The sequence below is a fragment of the Scomber japonicus genome, chromosome 1 (assembly GCF_027409825.1).
Source record: "Scomber japonicus isolate fScoJap1 chromosome 1, fScoJap1.pri, whole genome shotgun sequence".
In the NCBI taxonomy this organism is placed as follows: Eukaryota; Metazoa; Chordata; class Actinopteri; order Scombriformes; family Scombridae; genus Scomber; species Scomber japonicus.
This window is the reverse complement of record NC_070578.1, coordinates 26,201,005-26,219,812: the sequence shown is the minus strand read 5'-3', so window position 1 is coordinate 26,219,812 and position 18,808 is coordinate 26,201,005. Positions and strand designations below refer to the sequence as shown.

Genomic DNA, 18,808 nt, shown 5'->3' with positions numbered 1-18,808 from the left:
ATCACATATTATATATTTGTGCAATGGTTTTACTTTTATAGATATATGGAGCATGGGGGCTCTAGGACCCCTAAATTTGATCTCAGCACCCCTAAAAATGAATAAATTACTATTGTTTTAAAAAAAAATACATGCAGGGCATTGTATGTCAAATTCTCATTAGGAGCTGAGCCCATCGAAAGGCACGATCCTACAATCGCCCCTGATTTCGAGAGACCCATAATGTTTTCAATCCACCATTGTGGATGGATGTTTTGGTGCCCCGTTTTTGGCCTCGCAGGTAGCGATTTACTTTCGTATCACAAGGATGGAAGTTGTTTTGTATTGACAACTCAAAATATTCAATGGAGTGTAGAAACGTGTCTGACTGATATTCGGTTAGGCTCATAGACTGTATAAAAGAAAGGTTAGGCTATTAAAAAGAGGAAGGCTGAGAATATGTGTGCCTGACAGGCGCTACTTAGGGAATATCTCTCAGGGAACATGCGCATGCGTGTTGCGCATTGAACTGTTCGAAAACAACAGCGCGAAATCGGCGACACGTCCAGTTTGTTTGAGATGAACTTGTTTTAGATGCTTCCTTTTCACCACAAAGACTCATTATATATTTAACGTCATTACTTTACTGCTGGTGTTGGTTTATTTAGCCGAGCGTCATTACATTAACGTTACCTGTTACATTAGCTACATTTACGCTAATTTACGTACGTCAACTAACTCAGATATGAAGCCCGCGCGAGGCTCTAACCGGGCGGCATCAAAAGCACCAAACCTGAAAAACAAGACAAAATCAGACAAGACGACGAGTAAACAAGCACCGCAGCATCGGGTAAGATAAGAAAAGCCCTCACATGTCTGCATCGGTTTATTATTACTTTGGTTAACTCGCTATCTGCTAAATTTAATATGCTCCATCCGCTCCAATGTGTGTTACTACAGGATCCGGAGCCCAGTGACGGTCACCATGGCAACAGCACTCACTCAAAAACAGCACAGAAACGGAAAGGTCAAAGCAGCTATTTTAGTCCAGTGTCCTGCTTCTTAAGATTGTACGAATACAGACTTGTGTCAAAGGAAAAAAAAAACCGAATAAACGAGAACAGTAACATGATGAATGCAGGTGTTTCCACACAGGTGCTCTGCATGGTACAATTAAGCAACCATAACATTAAATCATGCTCTCAGTCATTTATAAAAATGGCTCAGCAGGCCCAGTGTATTCTGATTTTATATCTGGCAAAAGGAAAATATCGTGACTTAAATGAAGTGACTTTAAAAGAGGGTGTCACTGTGACTGTATGAGCAGTCAGTTATATGGAGAGGGATCTAATGGTAGGTTTTGAGTGCCCCCCTCATTACAAGGATGAATGCACATTTGATCCAAAAATCATAGGCACTGTTCTGATCCACTACCGTGAGGGTATCCAGGAACTTTGTTGTGCTGTGGGGGGCATTTTGCCAACGTGATTTGGGTCCTCTAGTCACTGCAAATCACAGCTGCTCAATCAACCAATCAAACAATCAATCTTTATGTATATAGCACCAAATCACAACAGAAGTCATCTAAAGGCACTATACATATAGCGCAGGTCTAGATACATTTAAATTTAGATTAAAGAGACCCAAAATTCCCACATGAGCAAGCACTTGGCGACAGTGGCAAGGAAAAACTCCCTTTTAATGGGAATAAATCTCAGGCAGACTCAGGTTCTAAGTGGGTGGCCATCTGCCACATCCTGTGTTTAAACATTTCTGTCCAGATGAGAGTGGTCTCTTCATGGAAGACAATGCCCCCAGTCATATGTCACGAGGGGTCACTGAATGGTATGATGAGTATGAAAATAATGTGAACCAATCCAGTTGACGATGTGTGGGAGACCGATGTGTTAGACCGTCATAATTAAAACACCAAATTAGGGAATATATTTTGGAAGAATGGTGTTTATCCCTCCAGTAGAGTTCAGAGACTATTGAATCAATGCCAAGACACTGAAGCTTTTGTGATAGTGTAGTGGCCCAAAACCATACTAAGACACTTTATGTTTGTTTTTCCTTTAATTTGTCATCATGTCTGTGTATGATGCAGCTAGCTCCAATAATATTGATGCAGTAAGTTAGCTGTAAGATTTGCACTAACTCTGATGTTTTCTTTGTGGTACTTCTGCCTGTGTTTTGAATAGCTGAAGGATCATCTTCAGTCGTCCAAAAAGTCAAAAGTCAGGAAAACTTACCAAAGTCAACCATCATTGCTCTGGAGAACATAATGGACTTGTCCATACTGTGAGTGTCACCATGTAAATGAGCACTTTTACTACCTGTGTGGCTCTTATTGTTACTCTGAAAGGCATTATTGTCATTATTATTGACATATGTATGTATAATATGTATTTATTTGCTCATTAATAATAGTGCAATTACACTTTTTTCTGTGTCCACAGAGCAACTCTTGCCTTGAGACGGACAGAGAAGAAAGAGAGCCAGGAGCATCTAAACATAGTGAAAAACAGGTGAGGAAGAATGTGCAAATTTGGATGTAAATAAATGGCAGAAATCTGCTTTGTAATGGTTAGATATTCACTAACTCCTCCAGTTATATGTTTAATCAGTAGGAGAAGGTTGTTGGCTGTGTCTCTGAAGGAAGATGCTGTAATGCTATGGGCATGTGTTTCAGCAAGAGACTGTCCTTGATTTCAACTCTCTCAACTCAACTCAACTTTATTTATATAGCACTTTAAAACAACCACAGCTGAAACAGAGTGCTGTACATAAATAGATAAAACAACACAGGATTCAAGTGTTATCATATATTATGGTAAGAGAAAACAACATGGAAAGTGACACTTCACTGCCGAACAAATGTACCTACGGGTATGAATAAAATCACCTGACCTTGAGAAAGCGGAGAAACTAACATTGGGTTTTCTCCCAGCCCAATCCTCAATCTGATCCACCAGTATTGATTCAAAGATCATCCACTCAAAGTTTTGAAGAGAGGTCCCTTAAATTGCCAAATATGTACCAATGTATGTGCCCTTTATCTTTGGCGGTTAACACTTTTGCTGATATATTTTCCAAACCAGGTTCCTTACTCACTGTGCACAGCTCAAAGTTCAAGTGCAGAAACAAAAAGAATTGGATCATTCATCTCACCGCCACCAGGAGGAGGCCAAGAAGTCTGTGGCTGGAAAGAAAACTCTGAGCTCGCTGGAGGTGAGACACCTTGTGTGTGGGTTAGGAGAAGGGCACAGTAAGACGTTGCTACTTCATGTGTGCTGTTATTTGAGAAAAGTAATTCTGCTCTGTTTTAATGAATTAATTAGATACCTCAAAATCCTGTTTCAAATTCCAAAAAAACCTCTCAGCTCTGTAGGCAGTCTGGTGTGTTTGCTTCTTTTGCTTTGATAAAATTATTTTTGTCAGAGCAAAGTGGACAAACTAATAACGATACCATCTATTGATTACTGAACCCTCCTATTGTGTTTGAAAAATGTTTACACCCTTAGTGTTTGCGGGTCAAATTTGACCCATGTTTGAATAAATTAAGAAGCACCGAAAAAACATCATACAATTATCTACTATTTAAGCTACCCTTACCTTTGTTACATTTTTACACATTTTTTTGTTTAGGTTAAAATGCCATTAATAAGGTAATGGCACTCCACCAGGCATAGAAACCAATCGTTCAAAATAGGCACAGTTTTATTTTAGGCAATCTATTTTATTGCTTGTGATGAACAGAACAGGCAAATACTTTATAAGAGCACAAGAGGCTAATGATGAACAAAATTTCAGGTTTCTCCTGGGATTTTGAGTTATCTTATTAATTCAGAAAAACAGAGCAGATATTTTTTTCTCGCCTCCATGGGTTTCAGCTTCAGATTTGCAGCTTTTCTCCACTATTTTCCACTAATTTCTCCACAATTTGAAATAGTAAACCTTTGTACCTGTTGGTTGGACACAAATAAGATAAAATGTTTAATAGATTATCCCAAAAACAATTGAGGAATGAATTAATAATACAAATAGTACTTAGCTGGAGCCCAAAATGCAATAAATGGCAAGGTAATCCAATAAGAAATAATATATGTTTTGAAAATGTATATTCTCCTTCTGAGGCTGCTATACAGTGAAACTATCTTGAAAAGTGCGTACTGATATGTGTGTCAATCGGCGTATTTAATAATCTAATATATCAGTGTTTCTGGGTTTTCAGGAAGACTTGAGGGCTGTGGTCAGTGCTCTTGAGAAGACAGAGGAACAGACCGTCTCTTTAGAGCACGCATGCAGCACATTGAGAGCAAGTGTGGAAGATGAGGAGGAGAAAGCTAAAGAGGTGCAACACACTCATACAACTGCAAATAAAACCTGCATAAACGTAACAGTCTGTCTGTGTACTAAATTTGTGTTATCTGGTATTACATTTCTCCATATTCCTTGATTGATTCGGTAAAACAAGGTAGGGTTTTCTTTACACTTGTGATAAGAGACTTTTTAACTCAATATTTACATTTGGAGGCAGGAAGAAGAAATGTTGTGACAAGGCGGTATAATTATTGGTATTGTATCCATCCCTCTACTGCTATACTGAATCTATCCATCCATCGATCCTCTTTCAGTCTGCCCATACTTGGACTTGCAGACCTTATGTAGATTGGTTGGATGAGAAATTCTTTAAAATGATGACTTTAAAAATCAGTCTTTGTGTATTACCTACATAACATAGCTATTGGCCTAACAGTCCTCCTTGTAATACATTTTTTACATTTTTTATTTACTCTGGCAAAAAGGTCTTTGAGATTTTACTACATTAAATAGGTCATTTCATTACTGTTGACACCAGTATTGAGGTGACCCAGAAACAGCAGTGGGAAACCTCACAAATATCAGCTGCTTTGACATAAGTAAGTCTACACACATCTCTGTTCACCTATCCAGGGACTACAGATGGAAATTAGGTAGCTAAATTAGGTATGCTGGTACACAGCATATTTTTTCTTTGTTTGAGATCAATGTATTTTGTACATGGTCCCTGAAATAAATGTAGTAAACTACAGTAAATCTCTCTGACTTTTCTTTAGAAAATCCTTGTCTTCCTTCCTCTTTCAGATCTTACAGATAACTGAGCAAGCAGTCCTCAACCTCCCCCCTCTCCCTCTACAAAAGGATCGAACCACATTAGAGGTAAACACTTTCACAATGTCAAGTATCTGTTTGACACAGACATGTTGCACAACCAACTTCTCATATTTTTCAGTACCTTTTTTTCCTTTTTTTGTCAATTACATTTCAAAATGTCTTAGTATGCACTTCCACTACAACAGGAACAGGAAGGTCTAGTGTAATTTTTCAAGAAAATTGTGAAAATAAAAGTCTTACGAAAGGCACAGAGAGAATGTGACATGAGGGTCTTTCTATAATGTCAGTGTTGTTTTTTATCAGCTACAGGTTAAAGCTTTGTTTTTGTGTCAGAGAACAATTTACATGACTGTCATAATATTCCACATTTACCAGAGACGCACTTAATCACACAGCAGCACTTAATTTTTCTGTTTTTCTCAGGCTCAGATGAGAAAAATGATACCAGACACAGACTCTGAGACCGCTGCACGAAAACTGGGAGAAATCTTGCAGAAATCGGACGCCATTCAGGATGCCCAGGCACTATTTATGAAAGCACACAAACATGCTGATCAGCTGCTCAACCTTGACCTCCCACCATTCATCCCTGTCACTGGTGCTCCTTGTTCAAAGGAAACCTAGACAAAACTCTCCTTACTCTGTGCAGAAAAGAATTTAAAAAAGAAATTACAAATCTAACACGTTTGAAAATGTACGCAAATTTTTTTTAATGTTGTTTTTTACTTTCGGGGAAGTATTACTTGGTCTTAATGTTATTCAGTTCCTCTTTGTGTGGCTTTTGAACCTCAGACAAAAGAACCACAGTCAGACCCACAGGTTTGGACATTGCTATTGACTGTTAGTACAGACTAAGCAGAAAAACAGATACTGTACATGTTTCAGATGTTTCCGCCGTTTGTTTTTTCCTGCCAAATTATGATCTTGATATCTATAAACTGCTGACTGGTTCGCTACCTGCAGGGGACAAACTGATCATAGTAGTGATCAAGTTAACTCTCGTACCACAGTCAGTGCCTCTTCAACAAACAGAAAGCGAAAGTGCAAACCAATGTGCAGAGAGAGAGTATTAAATTCCATATGTAAATTATACATGTATTGGCTGTATTGGTTCTCTGGGGGAAAAGTCAGATATTCAACCTCATAATTCATTACTTATATTATTGCCTATTGGACCTTTTAAGATGAGTACATCTGATGAGTGTAGACAGATATAAGCTGGGTGCTGGTCTTATCTCATGTAATTGAATACTTCACATTTAAAGAAAATACTTTTGTTTATTCATGTTTTAATGTAGAAAGAAAATAAATGTCATGTGCTACAAATTAATGAAGATTTTCTCTTTTTTCAACAATGTATGAACAATTAACACGTGTGATTTTATTAAGAACAAACATTAATAAAGCTATCTTAGCATAAAAAAGTGTATTTCCAATGAGATAATGACCCCGTTGTGCATTTTATGTTTCAGTCCTTAAAGAGTCTACAGAAATACATTCAGCAACCAGTTTATTACGTACATCTAGGAGTGGATCTGAGTCATTGTTGATTTTGATAAGGTACAACCTGTATCACATTCCTTGGACCATATTGAGACAGAGCATACAACCTTGTATGACTCTGAGTTTTTCTTGAAGCTCTCCACATGTGGGATGTTACCCTGGGGCAAAGGAATTAGCAATGAAAGTATATGTTGACATTGGCCTGTTATTTACCATGAAGGCGTTTCCTGCCAACTAACAAATGGACAAGATGATTCACGATTTCATTTACATGCCCAATTATGGTCCAGCCTTCAGCGTGTTGTAACAGACGCAGCATTTTTGGAGTCTCAGTCATCAACTTTTTCAAATGACATTCGTGTCCACATAGTTTCTTACTCTGGCAGTAGAGAAACCCAGCCTGACTCACCGTTTTACTTTCTCCTGTCTTTCTCTGAAATGTTGAAATTGCCTAGGCATCATCAGTCTAGGTCTCTAAATTAAATGTTTATCCATTGGACGGAAATTTCTGTCACAAAGTGTGTTAGGAGGTGAAGAGACTGAAATGGGTGTAATCAAACTATGATCCAACAAAGCTCTCCTTAAGGTTTGATCAAAATATCTCTCTGGAGTGTAACACTAATTCAATTAACTTCTTTATTTGCTGTGGCTTTCAGACTCATTTCGGAAACACTGGCCTAAATTGGATACCTTGCTTTACAGTAACTCAACCCCTTAATGTTTAAAGAGTTCACATTTTGGTTAGTCTAATATAATAATAATAATAATAATGCTAATAGGCTAATAATAATAATAATAATGATAATACATTTAATTTATAAAGCACTTTACATTTGCAAAGCAAAACTCAAAATGCTACAAGACAAAACATCAGAAAATAATTAAAAGACAAAAGATCTATTAAAAATAAATGTTTCCTCTCTTAAAAGTCTGTTAAAAGTGCTGAGTATAGTCTTGGAGAGGAGGCGATTTGAATTTGTAGAGCGGCCCCGTTACATTCTGTGAATTGGATTTGAGTCCAAGTTGTTTAATAAATGATATGCATGGTGGAGTGGTGTTGAACTTCATCCGTTGGGTGACGGAATAATTCAACATCATGAAGGTGATCAGCAACGGCTCGGCTGAGGAAGCTGTGGGTTCCAGGGCCAGGCGTAGAGACTGACTGCACCAGGGAAACCTGAGAGGCTGCCCAGGTGAATACTTCACAGTGGTAGCAATGAACAGAAACAAGAGTCCCCGAGTGATGGTAAAGAAGAAAAATATCCAAAAAGGGTACTGGTGAGCAATGATAATAATATAGTTGACGTCAATGCCAGCGTCCTCTCCGCTCTTCCATTGCATTGAGAAGATAGTCAATAATACAGTTGGCGTCTTATACTATTGTAAAACTGCAAAACACAGATGAAGAAGTTGTGGACCTTTTTGTCCAAGTGGAATTGATTTAATGTAACAACTTCTTTCAAATGCATCTCTTGGCTACATCTGGGAGTTCTTAAGTGACTTTCTTCGTATGGATTCCATGGAGTCATCATTGAAAAGTCGTTCAATAGTGGAGACGACTGAAGCTCGGATAGCACGGCCTAAGCCTCGAGCAGCAAACACATACAGCACAGGGTTTAGAGCACTCTTGCTGTACACCAGGAACAGAGAGTAGTATGTTGCAATACTTGCTCTTTTATACAGTTCAGATTGTCTGTCAGCCAGGGCCCGCAGGAACCGACAAACAAAGTAGGGTACCCAGCAAGTGAGGAAGAGGAGCATTGTGAAAAAGAGCACGTGGTACATCCTTGCCATCTTCCGGGCATTTGAAGGGCTGGATGAGGTTGGTGTTGAGGGCACTGCTTGATGAACGGTGAGCACAACAGCCAAATTACTTCCTAAGAACACAAGCAGGGGCAAAATGAAACCTGCTACAGTCTCTGTGACAAACAAGCCCATGTCAAACTTTCCCTTCTCAATGCACTGGTATGTCCCGTTGATTTCTTTCAGGGTGGCGCTGTAGAGGTAGGGTGCAGACAGGATGGTTGCTACCAGCCATAAGATGCCACAAACCAGAGGAACAGCCCAGGAGGGGCGGCGTAGTCGAGCCCACACAGGCTTCAGTAGACACAGGCATCGCTCCAGAGCCACAGCACAGAGGAGGAAAGCTGAGGCGTACAACCCCAGACCTCGGAAGAACATGATCAGGTGGCAGAAGACAAGGCCAAATGGCCAACTGTTGTTGTGAGCGAGGTAGCCAAGCATGAGGGGGGTACGCAGGAGCAGCACCAGGTCGGCTAGGGCCAGGTTCAATACATAGATGCGGAAACTGCTGGCGGCTCGTGTCTCTTCACCGCTGCCTCTGCGTACCAGGTGACGCTGACTCCGCAGTCCAAGTGCCCAAACCACCAGCCCATTCAGAGGTATGCCAACCTAAAGGAACCAAGAAGACCAGTTGTTAATTACATTATTGATGACCAACTTTTATTGCAATATTTTGACATTCTGCAAAATTGAAAAGCCCTTTATTTGTCTTTTGCCAATAGTTTAATGAGAAGATCAAACCATCTGTCAGTGAAATATGAAGCTATAGCCAGCAGTCAATTATCTTAGCTGAGCATAAAAATTGGAACCATGGGGAAACAGCTAATGTGGCTCTGTACAAGGGTAAAGATATCTGCCCTCCAGAACCTCTAAACCTTGTTGATTTAATCTGTACAGAAACTACACAGTAAAAACAAGTTGTGGTTTTATGGGGGCGTTATGTGGTGGATTAGATCTTGGCCAGAACTACTGATTTGCTGGAGTTGGGCAGAGAACCACAACCCGCTTTTTTGTTACAATAACATAACATTGTACAATATTTCTGGATTAGGGTGACTTGGGGGTCAGATAGGATCTCTCACCAGGAAAATGATCACAGTAGCTGCCATTTGGACTCCCCTGCTTGCATCGTTCTGCCAAGAGTCTCTGGATGTGTTGAGGCTGGTTGGGATTTGTTTCACAAGAAACTGGGTGCCATTCATCTCAGCCATTGTGGTGATGTCAAACTGGAGATGAGCTGAAACAGTTTGAGGACATATCTTTAATAAAACGGTAATGTCGATGTTGTGGGTATTTTACATTTATAAATGATCAAAAATAATAATGATAATAACAGTAAACATTATTTAGATAGCACTTTTCCAAGCCATAGTTACAAGGTGCTTCACAAAAAACAATACACACCATTTAAGCAGAATAAAATTAAAAGAACATCATACATGGAAACACAATAAAAACAATGGTTGAGCATAAAGAGATAAAACACATATAAAAGAAAAACATTAACAATTAAAAAACAGGGGCACTGACTCAACTGACTTGCTACTGAGTAGGAGTTTATTCCACAGTGTTGGAACTACAATAGTAAAAGCATGGTCTCCCTTAATTTTAAGCCTGGACCTGGGAACGTTTAACAACATTTGATTTCCTGATCTGAGGGATCTTGGTACGGTCACATTAGGAGTTCTGAAATGTAAAGCTGAGCCAGACTATGTAGGGATTTAAAAGTAATTAGTGGTATCTTAAATTGAATTCTGTAATGGATGGGGAGCCAATGTAACAGGCAGCTGCTGCATCATTTAGATAAGTGAATAATAAATTACAATAGTCTAGAAGAGAGAAAATGATGGGTTGAATAAGTTGTTCCATTATATTTTTGAGGAACCTTGCTTTGATTTTGGAAATATTTCTGATTTGTAGGTAACACGATTGAATATTAATCTGAATGTGCTGGTTGAAGTGGAAATATTGATCAAAAACTACTTTTTTTGTGAGTGTGTCGTGTTAGTTGTTAATGGACCAAGTTAGGTGGTGACACTATTAGAAATGTGATCAGGATCAATAACCAGGACTTCAGTCTTATTCGTGTTCAGTCACAGGGAGTTGGAGGCCATTCAGTCCTTAATGGCAGCAGTGCAGAGAATCCAGATTGCTGATTTTTAGTACTGTAGGAGACTTACGATGGTATGACACAGGGGTGGAATGGCAAATAATATGGCCATGGGGCATAAGTAAGTAGGAAGAAAACCAGTTAAGGGCAGTTCCACCTTTGCCAACCCAGTTCCTGAGTCTGTTTAGTAAAAATGTATGATCCACTGTAACGAAAGCTGCACTTCGGTCCAGTAAAATGAGAATAGTGATTTGGCCTGAGTCCACACTCATCAGGATGTAATTAATTACTCTGAGTAGGCCTGTTTCCGTGCTCTGGTTCATTCTAAAGCCAGATAGGAAATGGTCAAATAAATTGTTTCCAATATTTAAAACAGTTGTGTAGCAATCACTTTTTCAACAATTTCTGAAATCAAGGATAATTTAGATATAGGACAGTAGTTATTGGGGATTGATGGGCCAAGACCAGGTTTCTTAAGGACAGGCTGGATACAGACTTGTTTAAAATAGTCCAGCACCAGGCTGGAAAAGGCACTTAAATCGCCATTTGTAAGACCTGTGTCGGTTAAAAAGGGATAAAAGGTTTACCAGTCAGAGACCTTATATTTAAGGAGAGCACAGTTAACAGGAGAGATGAGATTTATATTCTGTATTTCCACAAGATTTTAGCGAATCAAGATTTGCAGTGTTTACACTTGTTTTGCATACATTATGACATTATGACATAAGCAAAAGCAATCCATCATGTTGCCATGGACAAAGATGTAAAATGTGGTGCAAGCATGAACATGCATATGAACATGCACTTATCAGTTTCCTGGAACACAGGCAAGCTGATGTCTAAATCACACACTAATATGGTGTCACATACTTCCTTCCTTATATTCACTCAAATGTGTTACATTGCTGAATTATACTGTAGATTTTATGAACAAAATTAATATAGCATTTCAATCTGTGTCTATATCATACACATCATACATCTCCTCAACTCCCCCAAACAATCACACACACAGTTGTTTTGTCTTATTAGTAGGACATTGCATACATTTGCTTGACACCTTAACCATAATCACTTGGTGTATAACGCCAAACCGTACCCTACGAAAGGTAACGGTTAACTGGTATGTTTAGCACCAGCCTGTTGAGCCCAGATGGAAGGTGCATCCCTCTAATGTGGCAGTGTGAACAGATTAGTGTCCCCACAGTGTGATTAATAGAAACAAGCATGCAGTACACACTCCCAGTACTTGTGCCAGGTGTTCTATTAAGCAGTAATGATTAAAGAAAAAGGAATCTGTTCTTTTTTTTCTTGAAGTGAGTGCTGCTCCAGGGCCCTGGGTTAATGTGCATCTAGACTGGGCCTGTTTATGGAATGAGAAGAACATGCATGCAAACACACCTATGTAAAAGTTCATACCTTTGGTCTACGCACAGTTGCTGCGCTAACCTGTGCCAAAGTTGCTGATAGCATCGTGATTATAGGCTTGTGAAATTCAGAGTATTAGAATCTGGCTTTTAGGCAACATGAATTAAAAGAAGTCAGAAAGTCTGCGTTGCTCATCATTTAGTTGCTAATGAATTTGCTTCTTACCTCCTTTATTCGCCTTGTGTGTGGATGAAATGGAGCAGGGAGTGCCTGCTGGCTGTCATAAGAACAAACTCTCTCTCTCTCTCTCTCTCTCTCTCTCTCCTCTCTCTCTCTCTCTCTCTCTCTCTCTCTCTCTCTCTCTCTCTCATTCTCTGTCTTTCCTGTGTGATTGCATCATCAACCTCCTATCAGAAACATCAGTTTCGATAATATGATTCTCTCACAAATGAGGTCCATTTCCTTTTGTTTCAAGCAGCTTTTTTCAGCTTCACTGTGTGAGCTAATATTAATCTTAGATGCATACAATGGCAAAATATACCCATTAAACTGACATTAAGTTGTGTTGAGTGAGGATATAGTTAAAAAGCTTCTAAATTATTTAATTCTTTCAATTCTTATGATTTTATACAACTTTCTCATCAAAACAACATACATGTTTGCTCGCCTTGTACAGTTTACTTCTTCCCCTTTGAGATAAAACTTTGGCGCCTAAATAGTCTTACATACTTTCTGTTACATACATTTAAAAAGTTTATATTTGTTTTAGTGTTTTTGGCCACTTTTTGCCTTTAATAGATGACAGACAGTGAGAGATGTTGCAGGGAAAGATGGTAGACAGACAGGAAATGATTTGCAAACAAAGGTCCCTTTGCTCAATAAATTGATTTTGCAATAGTATGCACAGTGCTCTAGACTTAGTTTCTATTGATAAGAGAAGTAAACATGAACCAAAGTGATAGACTGTGGTTTTTAAGTCTGGAAAACATACTGTATTAAACATCTATCAGTCTCACGGTCGCATATGCATAAAGATGGGTAGCGGAAGCCTTGGGGTTTATTTGTTTGCTTGTTTATTTGTTTTATTTGTATGTTGTTATTTTTTGGCATTTTATGCACGATAAATTTGTAAATGCATATGTGTAAATGTATGGGAGCATGTGTACATATAGATATATGTATAATTTTATATTTCTAGATATATTTCTTTTTTATTGTAATGTAAATTCTGCTATATTCAGTGGTTAGTTATGAGCATGAATGTTTATAAACTCAAACTGAAACTATATAATACAATCAGATTTTGTCACCAATTGCCAAAATCTTTCTGTGGGTTGTAGAAACTCATCCCACAGGAGTGACAGCTGTGGAAATATAACTTTTAACTGTTGGAAGAAAATACTTTCAAACTGTCAGAAACTGCCATTGAAACTGAAAGCTGAATCATTCCTCACTTTTCCTCATTTCTTAGCATACAGGCTGTGTGTGCACCCTATATAATATTTGTCACATTACAACTACTCCTGCTGCAACTCATAGTGTAAAAAAAATTAAGAGCTACAAGTTTGATTGTTTCAATGAGGGCCATCTCCCTCAATGCTCCAATCACTGTCCAGCTTACAAAGGTGTGTGGTGTCAGACAGTGTGTGCTTGCACAATTTTAAACTGCCTGTTGGGTCAGTGCGAGTGGTTTGTGTTGCCTCACATAATACTAATTAAATTCTCGGTAGCTCGTTGCACCAAAACACTGTCATAATCATTGAGGCCGATTGATTCAATACATGTTCTGCTTTTACAAAACTATTCTCAAAGCTCCCTATCTGTTGAGCTCCAGGGTTCACATCAGGCTGTTCATTTTAAAACTACTACTCGTCACAGACGCAACAAGTGCTTTACATTTGGAAATGGTCAATAAAGGACATGCACTGTAATCTGCCACAGAATAAATCAGGTTTTTTTTATGATGGTATGATGCAATAGAGGGTCTTCACCAGGAGATGGCAGTGCTGCTCATTGACATTTGGAAATTCAGATTAGTCATCTCTGTCTAGATGTGGTTTTTCGGATTTTGCCTTTAAAGGTAAAGTTTTCTGTGACTGGAATTGCTTCATAATAATATTAATAATATCACTGTAAATTTATAAAGAACCTCAAAAGATTCATGTCCAAACTGAATCCAATAATTCATTAAATCATTTGACACATTTGTCGACATTTGATCAAAGTAGACAGATAAATGTGTTCACTTGTTTATTTTCTTTTCCCTGGAAAAGGGAACATTTCTGCAGTGTTTTCAGTTAACATTTTGCCAATCAGACATTTTATTGCAAATTCAAACATGTGTACAAGTAGTATTTTGTAGAAGGCATGACAATCCTGTAAATGATTAAAACACCACACATTTCCTTTTTATTACTGTAATTATTTTGTCTTTATTCGTTAATGAATTGCAAACAAAGCACATGTTAATGATTTAGGGCTAAAAATGATGTAATTCTATAGCATAAATAGAATGAATAGAAGCTTTGATGACCATTAAAAGCGACATGTTACAGTGTGGAGCAATGGCTTTTTTAGGTGATATTGCTACATCTGTGTTGGAGTGTGTAAGTGTGTAATTGTTATGATCACTAAATAAAGGCTAATAAAGTAATTGAATTCCCCTTTTTGAGAATACGGTTGCTAGTCTTATGAACATTTCAGACAAGAAGAAAACCAAACAAAAAGAGTAATCTGCCCAGATACTATTCTGAAATCTTTGTGTTTTATAGCCATAAAGGAACCACGTTTATGAATAGCAACACATCATTTCTGGGTTTATTATGTAGGTTTACATGTCTGGAAGGAACCTAAACAGTTGGATAGAGTCTACAGATGCAGCTCACTTAATATTGTCCTCTATAATCTTCCATATGATGTGGTATGAATGATAAAAATGCTATGAACTGAGCAGGTGAACCAACACAACAACCATGACAAAACCATTAACATCACATTATTAAAATCCAAACCTAATATGTTACATACATGTAACCTGCCTTATACAGTAAATATTTATCCGTCATGTTTGTTTCTTAGTTACTATAAAACACATTTATTTAAAGCCTTCATGTGATGTTCTTTTGATCAAATACATTTCCAGATATAATGTTTTCTAGTTCCACCCGCTCAAATATATTTGTTGCTGATACTACCTTAAGCTCTGTAGAATAACAATGAGCATTTTTAAACGAGACAAACCTGATGATCAAATAATCAAAATAATAATCTGCAGATGTATCCATAATGAAAGTTATCATTACTTTAGCATTACTTTATTTATTTCTTCATTGCAAACTATTATAAATTAGATCTTATATTGGATACTATGCGTGTCTGACATTTTCTGAAACAGATTCTATTCATTGGAAAGTGTGAAAGTCTCAGACTCTTTATGTTTTACATCAGTGACGTCACAGTTTAGGCGGAAGAAATTACTTCACCTCAATACCTGATCGGAGGAAGAGTTCTCAGCTGTTTTTTTTACTAAGGTTTAATAAATATCACATAATACAGTTAAATCCTCAAAAACCGAAGATTATTAATTGTATATGTTTATTTCTAATCAAAAGTGACATAATTTAGTTGTTCTAATATATAAGTTTTCATTATGGACACTAGCTTATGTTCCACACCGATTTTAATAGATAACAAAAATGTTAAATGAGTTTGAGATGTTTTTAAACTAGTTTGTGGAATTGAATCATAACCAGCATTGGTCTTTCCACCTCTGACGCTCACCCACACTTCCTATAAAGAAGCTAATTTTAGACACGGGGTTTTTGATCTGGGAAACTAAGTGCTTTTATGTCACCGTGAAAGAGCCAGAATAAAAGACAGCTCTCTGCTTTGTTGCACTTTGTCTGTCACAGTGTTTACGTGGATAAAAGTTCTGGTGTGGTAATAATATGAAGATGCATTCTCTTCTTCTCACGCTGCGTTACATCTCTCTGAAAGTTTCCGTGTGGCACATATGTCACACTTTGAGGACACAAAGAACAAGTCAAGGTGACGACATAGAGGGCTGGAAATGTTATCAGATCATATCAGCTGTATGTCTGTTGAGCCTCTCATGCCTATCCCACATATGACAGGAAAATAGAGAAATCAGGCCTTTGGTTTGCCCACGTGGAAACACTCAGTGACACAGAGAAGTACAGTACGTCGGTGGTGTAGAAACAGAGAAGACACAGAGAAAAGAAAGTAAGGCTTTCTTTTGTCAAGACAAAATCCACCGTAAAGAATAAACTTTCACATTGTTTCATTCTGGTTCCCTCATTAGTAGCTTTTGAAAGAACTGAAAGCAGATGAGATGAAGTGAAGGTGATGGCGATGATACATGTATTGTCCCTTCATTTGATCTTCAAAAGAGGATTATGATCTGATTTCCCCTCAACACCTAAACAGAAATGAGCTGATGTATGATGTCAGTTTCTTTTTTTGTCGACACATGTTCTTTGTCTAACGGGAAGTTTTCTGATCAGCAACAGTTACATAACCGCTTTTTAAAATGAAAATGAAAACTTGAACTTTTAAAGTAAGAGGAAGACATAAAAAACCAGACAGAAGAAGAAGTAAGGATTGAGGTTTGAAGCCTCCTCAGCTGGCATATTACACATTGTGAATTTCCAGTGAAGGGGGGGGGTCCCCTGTTGTGTTTCTGCGTCTTCCCCCGCCTCCTCATGTACTTTCTACCTTTTCCCTTTAACTACTACTACTACTGGCTGCCTTTTCTAATGTGTTTCCTTTTTAACATACTCAAAGGAATGTGATGTGTGTCCACTGACTGAGTGCAAGAAAAAACGGTTTGCATAAGGCTGCAGTGTGCAGTCATATAGTCAGATAGAGCCATTCTCAGTGCTGGAGAGAGAGGCAGACTTAGAGGTTATGAGAATCTATGGGGAGGCACCTTGTCTTCTCAGAAACAGTTTAGTATGACTTGGTTACAGGGTTACCACAAGCAAACAGTACTGGCTGTGAGATTCTGGGGCAGTGTAATGAGGATAGTTTGCAGGATCAGTCATTTAGTGGAAAAGGGTCTCTCTCAAAATCCCCACTGGTGACACTCCTATAACCGACAAACAAATCAAATTCATCTCATGACCAATGTACAGTCATAATGCTCAGTTATTTCACAGGTGGCTTGATAAGAAATAGATGATTTATATCTGTCTGAGTAAAGGGTTGTAAATATGAATATAAAATTGAGACATGTTTTTTGTGCTACTGTCTCAAATGATTGCCACATAAAAATCTATTCAAATTTTGTTTTACTTTGATTTAACAGGCCTTTTTCCAAATACAAACTGTGTACCAGCAACAAAAACATGATGTCTCATGGACATGTACATGGATCTGTAAAATTTGTTTCACCCGAGTATTTCTTAACAGGAAGTGAAACATCATCAACAATTTTTAGTTATTTGTTCGGCCTTTTAGAGACAGTAGGGAAAGTGAGAGAGAGAGAGAGAGAGAGGTGAGATGGTTTAAACAGCTTAATAAAGAAGCAGCTGGATTCACATCTCTGTGGTCACAAATTTTAAATTTGGAACAGTTTTATTAATTCTTATGTAACCATAAAGGCTGCCTCTATGTCCGCGGGACAATTAGCAAATGATCTTCAGCTTTATGAAATCTTATGCTCGTTTGTGGTACAATCAGTTCCTCTAAGTATGGATGGTTTGTATGTGAATAGCAGGACTTCGTGAGCCAGTGCAATGAAAAACCAAATAAGTGTTATATGTTTGTGTTTTCACAATCTCATCAGGATCCTGGCAGTGCTGTTCTGAATGTACTGGAGTTTCTAGATGCTCCTACTAAGGTCTTTGTGGAGAGGGCATTGCAGTAGTCCAGTCTTGAGGAGATGAAGGTATGTCCCTCTCTAACAAGGGTTAAATGTTAAATGTCTGGACTGGAGTGCCAATAAGGAGAACTTTAGTTTTGCTGCTGTTTAACTGCAGGAAATCTGTTCTGATCCGGGCCTTCATCTCCTTAAAACATGTGCTGAGGCTGCATAAGGTCTAGGAGCAGTTTTGATGTACAGCTGGGTATCATCAGCATAGCAATGAAAAGACATCCCATGACTGCTGATGACACATGAAAGGGGGAGTATGTAAAGGTAAACAGTATGGGGAAAAGAACTGATCCTTGTGGAACACCACAGGTGACAGGGAGCGATCTAGACTTGCATGCTCCCAGTAAGACATTCACAGTCCTACCGGAAATGTAGACCTGAGACAACTACAGTGCAGGGTCTGGTGTAGTAGTGCTCTAGGATGTAGTGTGATCCACAGTGTCAAATACAGCATTCAGGTTGGGGAGAATCAAGAGAAAAGGAGATCCTGCAAGTGCCATCAGTGGGTCATTCTGAGCAGAGCTGTTTTAGTGCTGAACAGGTTCCATCTTTCTGAGGATATCCTCAATCAGGCTCTGCCTGATGGCAGTAAAATGAAATTGAAATGGCAAGCCTCCAGAGGGTCGATGACATGAAGAGGCAGAGAGGAAGAGCTGGACATCAGAGATCAGATGTTTTTGACTCTTAAAAGTTAATGAAGCTTATATCGCTCATCTGTAGCCTCAATTGGGGAAGATGATTTTGGCTTTGAGAGATGATTCATGGTGGGAAATGGAGGTAGCTAAAAAGTAGAAAAATAGAGCTAAAGGACGGTAAATATTGGCCTTACATATATAATACTTTTAAACATAAGGGTATGTTTGGTAAACTGAGTTTTTGACTTGATGGTTCATGTCAATGCATCCGACAGCCATAAAGATATTTTGGTGCTTTTCCACAATACAGTTCTAGCACTACTCGACTCGGTTTATTTTTGCTTTTCCATTAGGGATAAT

The 18,808-nt window shown here is 38.3% G+C and overlaps 2 protein-coding genes across 2 annotated transcripts; one reads left to right on the top strand and one right to left on the bottom strand.

The window, feature by feature from the left end:
- Positions 1-537: 537 nt before the first annotated feature.
- cenpq (centromere protein Q) lies at positions 538-5,870 on the top strand. The gene is made up of 8 exons (XM_053321636.1): positions 538-829; positions 940-1,006; positions 2,181-2,280; positions 2,439-2,507; positions 3,081-3,210; positions 4,214-4,333; positions 5,107-5,181; positions 5,560-5,870. Exons 1-8 carry the CDS (start codon positions 725-727, stop codon positions 5,758-5,760), a joined length of 867 nt encoding a protein of 288 aa, XP_053177611.1. The 5' UTR covers positions 538-724; the 3' UTR covers positions 5,761-5,870.
- Positions 5,871-7,714: 1,844 nt separating this feature from the next.
- LOC128360294 (C5a anaphylatoxin chemotactic receptor 1) lies at positions 7,715-9,910 on the bottom strand. The gene is made up of 2 exons (XM_053320702.1): positions 9,525-9,910; positions 7,715-9,051 (listed from the first exon to the last, which is right to left on the bottom strand). The coding sequence occupies exons 1-2, from the start codon at positions 9,651-9,653 to the stop codon at positions 8,116-8,118; spliced, it is 1,065 nt and encodes a 354-aa protein (XP_053176677.1). The 5' UTR covers positions 9,654-9,910; the 3' UTR covers positions 7,715-8,115.
- Positions 9,911-18,808: the final 8,898 nt, after the last annotated feature.